The sequence below is a fragment of the Cricetulus griseus genome, chromosome 3 (genome assembly GCF_003668045.3).
Source record: "Cricetulus griseus strain 17A/GY chromosome 3, alternate assembly CriGri-PICRH-1.0, whole genome shotgun sequence".
Lineage (NCBI taxonomy): Eukaryota > Metazoa > Chordata > Mammalia > Rodentia > Cricetidae > Cricetulus > Cricetulus griseus.
This window is the reverse complement of record NC_048596.1, coordinates 61,718,222-61,733,541: the sequence shown is the minus strand read 5'-3', so window position 1 is coordinate 61,733,541 and position 15,320 is coordinate 61,718,222. Positions and strand designations below refer to the sequence as shown.

Below are 15,320 nucleotides of genomic sequence, written 5' to 3'. Positions count from 1 at the left end.
ATTGAACTCAGGACCTCTGGAAGAGTAGCCAGTGCTCTTAACCTATGAGCCATCTCTGCATCTGAAGTTACATTTTCATCTCTAATCATTTTGTGATGTTTTAGAAAGAAGTCCACCTCCTTCAAAGGCATCTTGCCCAGCCTCCCTTCAACGTACCAAAACACAGCTCGTTCAAAAAGGCTGGATGACATTCATATGGCAGCTCTCAGGGAACTCAAAGAAAAGGAGACAATGCTGGAGCAGCGGAGGAGGTGTGCCTGGGATGGGATAACGTCAGGCCTGGGGGCCCAGTGGCCAACTATGCTGGTATGATATTGTCACCAGCCTCAGAAGAGCTCTGGTGGCTTCTGCTCTAGCCAGGCTGGGTCTCCTTCCCTCATTTGGAAGCCCTCACACTCTTCACATAGTCTGTAGTTTTCGGAAATGCCCAGGCTCTTGCTCGACAGTCCAGAGACTTCTCCTTGGACTTGCACAGTATGGTAGTTAATGGGCATCTTTTGGGCAGTTTACTGTTCCCTGTCTGCATTTTCAAGTGCCTTGAGCTTTCTTGTGTGGGCCCCACCCACCCACCCAAGTGCCTTTCTCCTCCCCTGCCCATCCCTAGGACCTGCCATCATATCTAAGGAATGTTGTTAGACATGACTGGTCACCTGTGAGCTTCTCTCATGTTGGTACAATGACACACTCCTTACCCTTGGTTTCATGTGGCCAGCCTGTCACCTATCCCATTCTCAACAACTATTCTCCTCTGCCCTACAGCTCCACTGACAGCCCAGCTGTGTCCTGTTACGGGCCCCTTGCAGCCAGCCAGTATGGACCACATCCACAGTACCACAGGGCCCCAAAATTCCTGGTTGGGTTTGGCCAGTGGGGGATCCCAGTGGACATGTTCAGGGTGGTAAAAACAAGGGTAGAGCCTATGTCCATAGCCTCTGTGAGCTCCTTACTCACATGACTTTGGCTTCATCTTCTTGCTCTCCCACTTAGTTTTCCTTACTGTCCCTCCCCTGTATTGTCAGGATCTGGGATCCTGGCAGCATCAGGCTCAAATATCTGAAGCCTCCCACTCCTCCCACTGATGCCTGACTATAAATAAACCTCCTGAGGCCACAATCAGGAATTCTGCCTCAGTTTGTCTGGGACCTGATGGGGACAGACTGCTCACAAACGGCATCCATGGTGGCCCATGGCCAGCATCATACCAGACACTCTGTAGTCTTGTCTTCTTCCAGAGTAAGTCACTCATGAGAGCATGCCTTGTATCCAAAGAACCAGCGAATTATCTTCATTGTCCTGCCTCTGTGTTGTTGTTCCTTGGTAAGGTGCTATGGGGCTCCCACTTTCCCAATTAGGAACTTCTTGCAGGGTGAGCAGATCCCTTCTGCTCCCTGTGATGGAGAGGTGGAAGAGTAAATGGAATCCCTTGTCCAGGAGCTAAGTGGAAGATCTGGAACATGTCTGAACACTGGGGGCTGGGGACTCGGACCATCTAGGCAGGTGGCAGGACACAGCTACACCCGGGAGGAGGTATAGGGAAGGACCCAGCTCTGTACCCCATGTTGGAACCCAGGGGACCCTGGCACCTAGACAGGAGATAGTTGAGGAGGGAAAAAAAGAGATGAGGCCCAGACCCAGGCAGGGAAGCATGAACCAGTGCACAGGTGTCTCTGAGGAGGGCAAGAAGAGGCTGATCTGGAACAGGGTCTGGGGCCTCAACCACTGGAGCCAATGGCTAGAGTCGGTTCTAGTGGGGCAGATGGACTTGGGACAGCAGAGGTGCTTTAATGTGGCAAGGCCTCATTGCATCCCTGCCTCTCTAGATGTTGTGAACTCTATCCCTAGATGCTCACTTGGCCCTGGGGTTATGTGAGATGGAAAATGAACATTATTTACAGAGAAAGACCAATATCTCGTGAGAAGCTGCCATGACTCCGAGCAGGGTCTGCAGCCTGTGATGCAGTCAGTGCCTGCAGCCTAGCTGGTTTCTCCTTGGCCAGTGGGACTTGGAGAACTCGGCTGCCACTGCAAGGCATCAACCTGCGGCAGGAAGTGCACTCTACATCTAGGAAGTCTCAGCTGGAAATCTGCCTACCCCGTTCTGCTCAAAGTGACCGGAAGAAGCCCAGCTGAAGGGAAGGGAAGGGACTCCCAGCCTCCCACTAACTCTCTATGAACTGGTCAATGGGAGAAGGCTTTGTGCAGCTGAAATGACAGCAGATCTTGCAAGCTCTGCTTTGAAGTAACTTATAGCTTGTGACTTCAATGTGACCATGCTTCTTCTCCAGAGACAAGAGAGTTCTGCAGGAGTGGAGAGAGAAGACCCAGATGATGAGGAACAGGAGGGAGTTCAATAGATTCCAGCCTCCACTTAAGAACATGGTAGGTGGCAGGTCAGCTGGCTCCACCCCATATGTGAGCACAGAGGGGTTTACACAGTATCTGGGCCATCCCTCTAAGTCAGTGGTGCCGCACATAGCTCCACCCTGTGAGCACTGTGGCTGAGGCCTCTGTGTCAGAACCTGGCCTTTGAGTCTGCCCTCTGCCCACTGACTACTGGTTCCATGTTAAGGACTCGATTGTTCTGAGAGGAAAGAGGACGGATTTGAGGATGAAAGATCAAATAGCACTAGGTTGAGATACGTTGTGGACACCATCCTGTAAACTCCGCACTCTCGTGCCAGTCACCTTGGGACCTAAAGAACAGTAAGCCTTGCAAACTGTCCCTGACCCCAGGGTCCCCCTCTCAGTCTGTGTTTCACAGAATGTCTGTGCAACACCCATCTGGATTCCTTCCAGTCCACTTGCAGATGCTGGTCCAGTAGGGCATAGGGAACAATCAGCACCAGGGAGCTGGCTGTTCCTCCAGAATGTGCCTGGCGTCCTCTGTTCTTGGCTCCAGGCAGACAGGGTGCTTCTTCAATCCCAGCACTTGGGAGGCAGAGGCAGGTGGATCTCTGTAGAGTTCAAGGCCAACTTGATCTACAAAGTGAGTTCCAGGACAGCCAGAGCTACACAGAGAAACCCTGTGTCAAAAAAAAAAAAATTCCTTATATCAAGTAAGCCATTGGTTAAGTCAATAGCTGAAGAAGGTTCCAAGGTCTTGCACAGACTGTTCTGACCAAGCTATGCTGGCCTGCAGGTGAGGTCAGTATGCACAGTTCAAATCTTCTTTAAAACAAACAAACAAAAAATTAACTTTAGAAATTACAGTAAAGTTCTGAAGTCAATGCAGAGTTCCATACATCTCTTAGCCCCTTCATAGAGTAGTACTCAGAATAGGCATGCCTGGAGCTGCAGTATGAGGACCCAGAGGAAGACTGTTGCTCACAAACGGGTCCTCTTGTCACCTAGCATTGTTCCCTTTTGTGCTCTGTCTGGGTGACTCTTTTGACCTGATGCCTTGGGATAGTGCTGAACAGTGATTTTTGTCAGTTGTATCAGTTGTACTGATTTCACTTCCTAAGGTTTAGTGAGAGATTGTATTAGGGGCAAGGATACCACAAATTGGCAATGTTGTCTGTTTCTCTGAGAAGCTTTTCATGGGTTCATAGTATACCCTGTGATAATCTGAATGAGAATGGTCTCCTTGGGCTTCTGTGTTTTAATGCTTGGTCCACAGTTGGTGGAACTGTTTGAGAAGAATTAGGGATCTGTGACCTTGTTGGAGGCGGTGTCACCAGGGCTGGGCTTTGAAGTTTCAAAAGCCCATACCACTCCCAGTTAGCTCTCTTTCTGCTCAATGGTTGTCTCAACATGTGAGCTCCCAGCCACTGCTCCAGTGCCCTGCCTGCCTGCCTGCCTGCCTGCCTGCCCACCGCCATGCTCCCCACCATGATGGCCATGGACTAACCCACTGAAACTGTAATAAACTCTTACTTGTATAAGTTGCCTTGGCCAAGGTGTCTCTTCACAGTATTAGAAAAGTAAGACAGCAGCCTTGACCCCTTTCAGGGGAGCATGTTTGTCCCCTGCAGTCATGCAGACCTCCCCTCCATGGCTGATCCAGGCCTTGAGACTCATTCTTACTGATTCCTACCAGGAGCCTTCATCACCAAATCTTCAGTAGGGGGCCTTGCTGGCAGTGTGTCATGTCCCTGTGTCACCAAATTCTGGTGCACCTTGAAGTGGAGACCACTGCTGATATCTTTTTTTTTTTTTAAGATTTTATTTATTTATTTATTTATTTATTTATTTATTTATTATGTATGCAACATTCTGCTTCCATGTATATCTGCACACCAGAAGAGGGCACCAGATCTCATAACAGATGGTTGTGAGCCACCATGTGGTTGCTGGGAATTGAACTCAGGACCTCTGGAAGAGCAGCCGGTGCTCTTAACCTCTGAGCCATCTCTCCAGCCCCGCAGCTGTTGCTATCTTAAAAGGACCCATTGTCACTGATGTCTGTCTGGGGAGGCTCATCTGCAGTAGGGCTGGCAGCTGATGGCTGGCTAGGGTTCTGTCCCTGCGTTCTTTTACCACCTAATATTTCCCAAGCTGCCATTGTTCATCCAACTCAAACAATGCTTTGTTTCCTTTAAAAAAAAAAGAAAGTGGGGGGGGGTGGAGCACACCCTTAATCCCAGCACTCAGGAGGCAGAGGCAGTCAGATCTCGTGAGTTCGAGGCCAGCCTGGTCTACAGAGCTGGGTTTCTGGACAGGCTCCAAAAGCTACACAGAGAAACCCTGTCTTGAAAAACCAAGAAAGGAAGGAAGGAAAGAAGGAAGGAAAGAAGGAGGGAGGGAGGGAGGGAGGGAGAGAGGGAGGGAGGGAGGAGGGAGGGAGGGAGAGGGAGAAGAGAAGAAAGAAACCATTGAAATGTTTGCTATTGTAGAATCCTCCAGGAGAGTGACAGAAAGTAGAAGGTGGGGCTTTCACATTCTGATGCAGGTAGGGTCCCTGGGTGGTGTGGGTCCCCTGCTCATGGTCAGCAGAGACACAGGTTTGTCACCTATGTGCTATTGCTTGATCTTTGGCCAGAGGGGTGGCCACTCCTGAGACGGAAGTTCAAGAGATTTGGGTTCCTCCAGTCCAAACAGGACCTGTTACCTCGTGTCTCATGCACTACTTACCCAGGAAGCCTTTCTCAAAGATTAGTTTCTTAAAGTTATCCTGGAGCCTGAAGCAGGAGCTTCCTAATGATGTAGTCAGGACCACAGAGGCTTTTAGGGAAAGCCTGCTGAAAGCCAGCCTTGGTCACTCTGTTCATCCCAAAGGCTGTTCTGTTCTGGTCCAGCATGGCACTGCCTTCTGCACTGTAGGCAAGGTCAGATAGGGCCGTGTGTTCCTTATTCATTTAACACCATGCACTATGCAAAGTGTTCACTTTTGCATCCGTCCTGTTTTCTATGTATAAAAATTAAAAATACTTCTATCAGCCAGGTGGTGGCTCAAAAACAAAACAACAACAACAAAAAAAAAAAAAACGAAGAAGGAAGGAAAGAATGAATGAAATAAAGCAAAAAGGGCTGGAAAGAATACTCAGTGGTTAAGAACACTTACTACTCTTACAGGGGACCTGTGTTCAGTGCCCAATACCCACATGGCAGCTCACAACTCTCTGTCTGTCACTCCAGTTTCTAGGGATCCAGTGACCTCTTCTACATATATACATACAGGCAAATAACTCAGTGCAATAAAATAAATAAATCTTTTAAAAATATTTTTAAAGAAATCAAAGACTAATAGAGAAATGGACAGAGAATGTGGCAAGCAGTCCACAAGAGGAAATCCAAATGGCTAGAAAGTCATTCGGTGTGCACTGCCACACCTGTGCAGCTGAGGACCCTGCACTATGACCAGTCTGTGAACACAGACCCCAGCAGCCTCCTGGGAAATCATCTTAATAATGGGGCAGACAGACTGAGGATGCCGCTCAGTTGACGAGTGCCTTCCTGGCACACACAAAATCCTGGGTAGGAGCCCCAGCACTGCAGAAGCTGGGCATGTTATTGGGTGGTGGAGACAGGAGAATCAACTATGGATTGAGTTTGAAGCCAGCCTTGGGCCACATGAGGCCTTGTCTCAAATTAAATAAATAAATAAATAAAAATAACTAGTGTTCTTTGGACACTTTGGAGAGTTCATTTTTCAGAGATGACAGCAATCTAGTTGGAAACATGTGAACAAATATTTTTAGTTGTGAGGTTTGTCATCTGCACAAACACACAGTAGGGAGTAGATGCTAAGTCCCTGAGCCTACTTAGGGGAAACTCTCAGCTTATGCAGGCTCTTGCTATTGGGCTGGAGATCGCTAGAGGGTGCCAGGGTGCTGTGCATGGCTGGAGGCTGCTGGGCGGAGTTGATTCTCCAGCCTGGAGCAATGTGTGCCAAGCCAAAGTTAGCACGTGGGATGAGAAACTGCCATTGCAGAGCCCACTTGCCTTGCCTGTGCTTCCTATGACCCCTAATTGTGCAGGTCATATCCGATGCAGACACGGACTGCTAAAAGACTTCTGAGATTGGTCACTGGGTGAGACCCCAGATGTACCACTCTATTCAGAAAAGGATATTTCCCTTCTCCATGTTGTTCTGAAGCCAACAGCCTTGCCTGTGACCTTTGGGCCCATTTTTTTCTGAGCCTCCATAGCAAATGCATGTTGACACTCTCTTGTAAAGCTGTTGAGAACCGCCCCCAGCAACCAATACTCCCTGTGCCTAAAGATTTGCCCAGTTTTCAAACATTTGCCTTCTTTTTGTTATTTGGGTATTTGGATGAACTTTTCTTGCCTGTGTTTCTCTATAATAGAAAAATATGTAGAGAGAGCTCCCCCGACAAATGCATGCTTTTAATTCTTAAAAAAAAAAAAAGTCTGACTTTAATGAGGGAAAAAAGAAACCACCTGGATTTCCTTCTGTTGGAATTTCTTTGGAAGACTTTTGACCTCCTATGGTAAGGCAGCTGTCACAGCCAGCAAGCATGTGGAATTCTGCTGTGTCCCAGCCCTATGCATTTCCGGGGATGAGGCTGTCTGTAAAAGAAGGGTGTGGTGGCTCCTGTCCTCTAACTATCTTCCTGGGTTCCTGGCGTTTCCGAGGGCCAGGAATGCTGGGTTTGAACTGCATGTGCTGGCAGATAAGACCCCAGCCCTGGAAATCTTCCGCTGAGAAGGGAAGATACAGGTCTGATAGGGAGGCAAGTCTGGCTGAGCTCAAAGTCCACCCTTGCAGGCAGATAGCACACAGCAGAAACCCTGGCAGGAGGCTCACCCCCTCCCCAGGCCTCACACCTCCTGCCCAATCTCACTCTATCTAGTCAGCCTTGGAACCTGACAGCATGCCTCCTCCTAACAGGCACACCTGCACGTACCTTGCACATAGTAGACAGATGCGCGCTCGCACGCACGCACGCACGCACGCACGCACGCACGCACACACACACACACACACACACACACACACACACACACACACACACACTTAAGCTCCTGAATCTGGGGCTGGGTTAGTTCCCCACATCATCCCTGGAGGCAGCAGTGAGCAGCGTTGGTCACGTGGCATTTGTTGCCCTTACCAGCATGTCCTGCCTGGGCGTATCTGCTTGCTGGAACTGCAGACACAGCTTCAGATGCCATCTGATGGCTCTGCAGGAAGCTGGCCACTACAGCAAAAGGCCTGGGAGTAAGATCGAAATGTCTCTAGTCTCAAGTTCTGTTTCTGTAATTACTAGGATGAAACTCCCTTACCTCTAGAGGGAAAAGGGCAGCTCAGGTTCTCAAGAAGCCAGGATTAGGACTGAGCCTTAGCTTGTCCTTTAAGACTGAATGGAGCAGGGAAGATACAGGACTGGGTGGCATGGGGAGCTGGGATCAGATGGGAGATCTCAAGTCATAGCCAGAGGAGAATTTGAAGACTAGCCTGGAGATGGTGTGTCTGTGACATGGAGTAGAGAGGCCCTGGAGGAAGACCACAGCAGTCAGGTGACAGGGTGACCCAGGCTGTAGGGCAGAAGGCAGGGCTGCTAGGAAGACAGGCTCTGTCTACATGAATCACAGTGGTTAAGGAAGGCCAAATGGGATATGGGTGACCATCAGTCTAAGTGACTTCAGGCGGTCCAGAAACAAGGAGTGTTCCTGGGATGCTGTGAGGAGTGGGGCTGGATTTCCATGACTTCAGGTAGTCTATTAACATTACAAAGGCCACATCAGTTTCTGCTCTGGGCTGGGCCCTTTCCCCATGCTCTGTTTTCACTTCCGAGAATTTAGTGAACTGTGAGATGGGAACTGATTTGGTCACATGGCAGAAGGCCTGTGGCATGTCCTGGAAACACACTGAGTACTCTGTGGAAAGATCTAGCACTACTTGGCCTTGAAGGCTGTTAAATGTGAGGGGGTAAGAAGGTGGGCAGTACCAATGGGCATATCTGGACATGCCCTGGTATCCCTCAAGATGTAGTTTCTTTATCGGGGCAAAAAACAAGTCACTTGTAGGTTTGTCACCTGTCCTACTCATGATGTCTAGATCCACGGCCAGAAGCTCTGTCCTGCAAGCGGGCCAAGTTCAAGGCCTGCGCTTTACATACTTGGTTTGTATTAGCACTTATGTATTAGCTTGAAATTTCGTGATTTAAAACCAACTCACACCTGTATAAACGGCTTGGGTCTTGTTACAGTAATGCTTTCTGTCATGTGACAAAGTCAGGGTATCCTAGGTCAACTCTAGCAACCTTGAGCACACCTAGGGTCCCTTGCTATATATTGCCTCCACTCCAGCCTGGTGTGTTGGGCATTTGAGAGATGCCCGAACCAAAGAACAAGGTGGGAGTGACTGTTAATCAAGCCATAGGACTGCGGTGCCTATAAAGAATGTCCCCCTGGGTGGCCTAGCAGGGTCAAGGGCAAGCTCCTGAACCAGGCAAGTGAATCTGTGGGGAAGAGAAGCCTTTTCATGTTTTGCTAGAATACCTTGTTGCATTTTTCTAGATGGCATCAAAGATTCCCTTTGCCACAGACCTGATAGACGACCGGGAAATGCCAGTGAATCCATTCTGGAAACTGAAGCACAGCAGAGAGAGGACAACACAGAGCAGTGCAGAAATGAGGTTGGTGGCGGTTCTGCATTCCAGGCTCTCCAGCTCAATGCCACAGGCTGTCCAATACGTGTGTCAAGTGCCACGGACTGCCCAGCCTGCTGTGAGCACCCAGCATAGTGGGTAATCTGGAAAGACCCAGTCCTCACCCTTGGCATTCCATTACCCTGCCTGACGCCCATCTGGACACAAGACTTGCACGCCAGCTGTTCCAGTGTCTGGGCACTTGTCTCACCCTCAGCCCTGTCTTTTCAGCCCGTAGGACTACAGCTAACTTTCCCATCGTGGTGCGCTGGGCATGGCTCCTGCCAAAAGATTTCATGAAAGAAAGGCAGAACACATGAGAAGGCTGGTTCATGGTACCTTAGGATTTGACACCCTAGTATTGGAGTCTTTGGCTAAGGAGTCACCAGGTTGCTGATGGAGATGGCAGCATGGCAATTGTCCTAAGAGCTCAGGCCAGCTGGCATACCCACCTGGAGCTCAGGAGAGCATTGGGGAAGCTTGGTGCCAACAAAGGACCAATAGGGGAGAGGGGAGATCCCTGAGCCAAGCCACTGGGATAGGATAGAAGCTGTGTAGGGTCCAGGGCAGGTGACAGAATACTAACTGTGTGTGTGTGTGTGTGTGTGTGTGTGTGTGTGTGTGTGTGTGTGTGTCGGGGGCTCCTGGTATTTAGCCAGAGGTTCCTGACCTCTTTCTGCCATTCTAAATCATTGTATTTACAGGCCACAAATAGCAACCTTGGAGTCTCAGCCCAGTGTTAACGGAGATAGAGACATATTTAAAAAAAAAAAAAAAATCTCAGATCAATGAGATATTCTGCTCTGTCTAAAGGTTCAGTAAAACTGGTTTACCTATGTAAAGGAGTGATGTTCTCCACATATATAAAACAGGCTCCTAAAAATAGGCACACCCACATAGCTTCTGTAACTGAAGTTCGAGATGGTTGTTAGCTGCCATGGAGGTGCTGGGAACCAAACCTAGGTCCCATTTAAGGTTCTCTTAATCTCTAAGCCATCTCTCCAGCCTCAACTTGAGGGGGTTTAAACATAGTGGCCCTGTAGGTAAAGATGTTTCCTCAAGCCCAGCATCTCTAGGGGGGAGGCAGGGAACGACCTGGTGCCTCGAATGGTTTGTGGGCTGCAGGGGAAAAGGTACTTTCTCTATGGTTGGAATGAGGACTACTAGGCTAAGGCCAGCATCCAAGCAGCGAGTGTCTTGTGTCCCAGTGCCTCGCCATTAGCAGATCTGGAGGAGAAGATAAGGCGGCACACACAGAAGATCCGTGCTCGAAACTTCCTGGGTACCAACCCACTGCAAGACATGAAGATGGCCAACCAGGACTTGGAAACTGTGAGTATCTGTTGCCCTGTTTGATAATGTCTCACTAATGGAAGGGAATTCTATATCACGGCAGAGCAGGTACCCTCTTAACAATGTGGGTTGCCTAGCACACATGTATTAGTGGGCTCCAGAAAATGTCCTAGCTGCACTAGGTATAATAGGATGTGCATACTAGCTTACGGCCTCTAAGGACAGAACTGGTCCATTCCACAAGTCTGTGTAGTCTTTGCTTAAGGCTTCACACCCAAAGATGAGGCTGAAGCCCTGTTCCAGCTGAAATGGAGCTGCTTAGAGAGGGCTCATTGCTGTTGCCTAGGGAAAAAAAAAAAAAAAGTGGGCCAAATCCATGGAGATCTGAATGGCCACACCCCTGAGCTCCTAAACAGAGTAAATTGTGCCCCTAAACCCTTCCCAGACAGACTGTTGCACAGATTCCAACCTTGTGCCTCAATGTCCCTGCTTGTGAGAGAACCACAGAGTAGAGGCCTTTCCTGCCCTGGTAGAAGCTGGTAGAAGGAAAAAGAGGTTTTGTGACAGTGGTACTTGGGTGTCCATGACCCCACCACTGCTTAGTTCCAGGTTAATCTGCCATTGGCTCAAGACCAAGTTTTCTCCACAGTCTATCTGTGGCTCCATCTCTGTCCTGTCCAGATGGACAAAGGTAAACACAAACCCACCAGGAACCTTCCACATCAGCACATCGCATTTGCACCCAGATTAATCATCACCCCACCACAGCACAAAGAAACAAAACTGGTGCTACCATTCTTGACAGAAAAAGTAGAGGCAAAACAGCTTTGAGGTGAAAGCCCTGGATGCCCAGTAGTAAACAGTTGCAGCACTGGGCTCTGGCCTCCCAGAGATGCCACACCCCCTGATCTTCAGTCACTGTTATCTGACCTTTGGCATAATAGCTGAGCCTATCTCCTAACACATAATGAAGCCAGCAAAGTTTTGTAAGAAGAAAGTCCCTGGAGGTGTAGTATTAAGAGCCTTCTGAGAGAGAAAACACCAACCAGTTATGAGATTCATTCTACAGAATCCTAAAACACAGGAATGCAAACCCAGACCAAATCCCAGCAAGGATTTGGTACCAAGTCCCACTCCTAGCAGAGAGGCTATTGACAAAGAATTATAGGTGTGTGAGGGTGCCCTAGGGTCTGCCCCAGGTGACAGTCAATTGACCACACTTCAGTGAGCCACACATCCAAGAATATTTGGACAGCACAAATTGGACTTAATGGGTTTTCTTGGGGGAGGGGGGTTGGACACAAAGTTGGGTGGGTAGGGAGAGGGTGTAGATCTGGGAAGAGTTGGAAGAGGTGGGTAAGTACAATTAAAACACAGTAGACAAAATTCTCAAATAACTAATAAAAATGTCTTTAAAAAAAAAAAAAGGATACAAACCTAGGGACAGTGGGCAAAAGCTGTAAGCCTGTTCCCTGGAGAGTCACCACTGTCTCACTAGCCCATCCAGCAGAGCCTGTCTTCCTAGGGAGTTCATTCTTACAAGCAGGAGAGAGGTGTGGTGACAGTGCCCGTATGATGCCTTCCTGTGTGTGTGAGGGCTCCTTGGGGGTCTGCCCCGAGGTGAGTTAGTAGATATGGAGGAGCTACTGTGGGGTCCTGGGGACCTAGAGAGGGGGCCATGGCTACCCACTTGTCACTGTCAGGTCAGGAAGAGCCTTCTCAGTGTACTACTCTCCAACCCTCTCAACTGACACACAGACTGCATAGGTGGTCCCTGGAATTAGCCCAACACAGAGTGGCCTGTGCTCACCCAGCAACACCTGTGAGGTCTGGTTGTTGTCTGGGGTCTCATCCTGATGTGTGGAGAACCTGCCTGCTCTTGGCCTTTCAAGAGAGGCCTCAACAAGCCTGCAGGAAAACAGAAAGGGATAAACAGAGACCAAATTAAGAAGTGCACAATTGGGCTGGAGCACTTGCTGCTCTTTCGGAGGATCTAAATTCCGTTCCCAGCACCCACACTGAGACTTACAACCATCTTTAACTCTAATTCCAGGGGACCTAGTGTAAGCTCTGACCTCCATGGCACCACATATGTGGTGCACATACATACATGCAGGCAAAACACTCATACACTTAAAACAAACACATCTGAAACTTTTGAAGCAGCAGCAGCACTTGATAGCATTAATCCCCGGGCACTGGTGGAAACAGCTGCTGCCACGAACCAGGACAAGTGCCTGGAGGTGAAATTAAATAAATCCCCCAGGAAGCAGAATGAAAAGAAAAAGGAGATGGACAACAGAATTGAAACAAGATTTTAAGACAGCAACAGCTAGAAGAACGGTCTGAGAGGTTCAAAATGGGCTAGCCTATTTCAGAAGAAGCTAGAGCAAGTGAAAGGAACATTAAGAAAGGAAAAAGATTAGCTTTCCTAGCATCCATGAAACCCTGAGTTTGATCTGCAGCACATGGGACATGGTGGCACATGCTTACAATCCCACATTTAGGAGTAGAGGGAGGAGGATTAGGAATCCCAAGGTCATACTTGGCTACATAGTGAGGCTCAAGCCAGAGTGGGGCTACACAAGACCCTGTCGCAAAAGAGAAAAAAAGAACTACTAGAGAAAGAGTACCAGTAGTCTACATAGTAGTAGCTTGATGTCCTGACCAAGGACTAGATAATCCCATTGCTAGGTAGATCATGGAGGCTGAGGCCAAGCATCATAAATTCGACTGAGTCTTTTTAAAATGTTGCCTGTCCTGCTTGTCTCACTTACACCTCCTTGTATTCTCCCCAAAGGCCAAGAAACTTCAGGAGGAATTAAGGAAACTGAAACTGGAGATGACCTTGAACAGAGAACACTCATTTGCAACTTTCCCTGGAAACCTTTCCCTTCACCCACCAGCATCACAGCCTCAAAATATATTTTTTAACACAAAATACTAGGAAAGTGATGCTGTCAGCAGGGATGACAAGTACCTCCCACAGTGAGGAGCTGCTACCCCGTGTGGTGTAGCACGGAATTGGCAGTAGGGCAACTAGCGGGTCTTCAGCTGCTCCTCCGGCTGCAGCTTTGGATAGACCTCTCTTCTGAGGCTATAGGTTCAACTGCATTAAAAGGAAGAATACTGTAAGCAAGCCTAATTGCTCTCTTCTGTCACTGTTTCCACCATCCAGTGGACAGGGGCCTTCAGCCAAAGCCGGAAAGGTCTCCTAGATTCTGTTGACCCACGGGAAGGGGAAGCTGCCGGCCTAACTTCTGCAGCTCCATCCTCATTCAGATGGGGCTCAGTGGAGAATGGTATCCTGTTCAAACCCAAGTGTCCTTTGGCCTCGACCCTTTGTCTGTGCAGGGACAGTGACACCTAGCCCCAGGCATGCCTTCACCCTGTAGGAGCCCTGGGCAACCCACCACCACCAAAGTTAAAGACCTCCTCCTACCCACCCCTGTAATCCTTCTGCCACTCATTGAGGGGCTGCATGGCAGGTTCCATCTCAGGGCTTTTTCCTCAGGATGTTGGGAGCAGACATAGAACTATTCAGACTTTCTGTTTCCTCTTGTGTCAGTTCTGGTTAACAGGGTCCCCTTTTGAATTTCCTAGTCTTGTAAACAAAAGAATGTGAAAACATGTTTGAAGGGTTAGGAAGATGGTGACTCAGTAAGTATTGGCTGCTCTTCCAGAGCACCCACACGGCAGCTCACAATCATCTGTAACTCCAGTTCCAGAGAATCTGACACCGTCTTATGGCCTCCACGGACACAGGCACATGCATGGTGCACAAACACACATGTAGGCAAAACACACAAAATAATTTAAAAAAAAAAAAGACTTGGAAGGAAGCTCAAAGATCATTTTATTAGAGTTTGAAAGAAAAAAACAAAGCTGGAAACCCCAGGAGTTTCTGGTACAAGGAAAGGGATAAGAAAGCCATTCCATAAAATGTTATTACATTTGTGTGTGTGTGTGTGTGTGTGTGTGTGTGTGTGTGTGTGTGTGTGTGTGTGTGCACGCACATGTATGTTTGAGTACAGCAAATACATGGATGTCAAAGAACAATTTGAGTTTGAGGAAGTCCGGTCTCTTCCTCCATCATGTGGGTTCCTAGGGAATGGAGTTCAGGTCATCAGGCTTTACTGGCAAAGCCATCTTGCTAGCCCAAGAGACATTGTCCTTAAACTAGTGGTAATCAGCTGTGAGCAGCTGCCTGGGGATGAGGGCAGGCCTTCAGAGAAGAGTGAGAATGCCCTGTGGGTTGGGCAAGCAGGCTTGGAGTTTGGCTGGTTTTCAAAAAAGACGAGGGAGGAGACCAGAGAGATGGCTCAGCTGTAAACATGCTTGCTGACAAGCCCGATGGCCTGACTTCAGTCCCCAGAGCCCACACAGTAGGAAAGAACCATGGCACACGTTGGAACCCACATACACAACACACTTAAAATTTTAATTAAAAGAGGAGGCTGGGTGTGAGTGGTGGTGCACGACTTTAATCATAGCACTCAGGAGACAGAGGCAGTGGATCTCTGAGAGTTTTAGTCTGCCTTGGTCTAAAGAGCAAGTGAAACCCTGTCTCAGAAAAAGAAAGGAGGAGGAGGAGGAGAAAAGGAAAAGAGATAGATAAGTTACACTTTTAGAGTTAGAACTCAGAAAAACAAAACAAGCTTAGCAGCAAACATCTATAAGCAACTGCAATGAGGGAGGGTCTTCAGGCTGGTACAGTGTGCATTCTTACTACAGAGATTATCCCTCCATGTGATTGACAGGCCAAGTTGGGTTAACTCTGTAATCTCATGATCTTTTGGGCAGCATAAAATGCCATGTCTTCACCTGGAGCCAGAGGTACAACTCAGATCCTATTCTTTTAACCAAAAATCATTTAACAGGAAACATTAAAAAATAAAAGAGCTGGGCAGTGGTGGTGCACGCCTTTAATCCCAGCACTCGGGAGGCAGAGGCAGGTGGATTTCTGTGAGTTTG

At 48.5% G+C, this 15,320-nt stretch overlaps 1 protein-coding gene across 1 annotated transcript in view; it reads left to right on the top strand.

The window, feature by feature from the left end:
• Lrrc27 (leucine rich repeat containing 27) overlaps positions 1 to 13,472 on the top strand; it is a 35,416-nt gene extending 21,944 nt beyond the window's left edge. Inside the window, exons 7-11 of the mRNA XM_035441607.1 lie at positions 105 to 251; positions 2,286 to 2,379; positions 8,923 to 9,041; positions 10,262 to 10,385; positions 13,147 to 13,472. Coding sequence (XP_035297498.1) covers positions 105 to 251; positions 2,286 to 2,379; positions 8,923 to 9,041; positions 10,262 to 10,385; positions 13,147 to 13,293 — 631 coding nt within the window. The 3' untranslated portion in view covers positions 13,294 to 13,472. The remainder of the gene's footprint in view (positions 1 to 104; positions 252 to 2,285; positions 2,380 to 8,922; positions 9,042 to 10,261; positions 10,386 to 13,146) is intronic.
• The last annotated feature ends 1,848 nt before the right edge of the window (positions 13,473 to 15,320 follow it).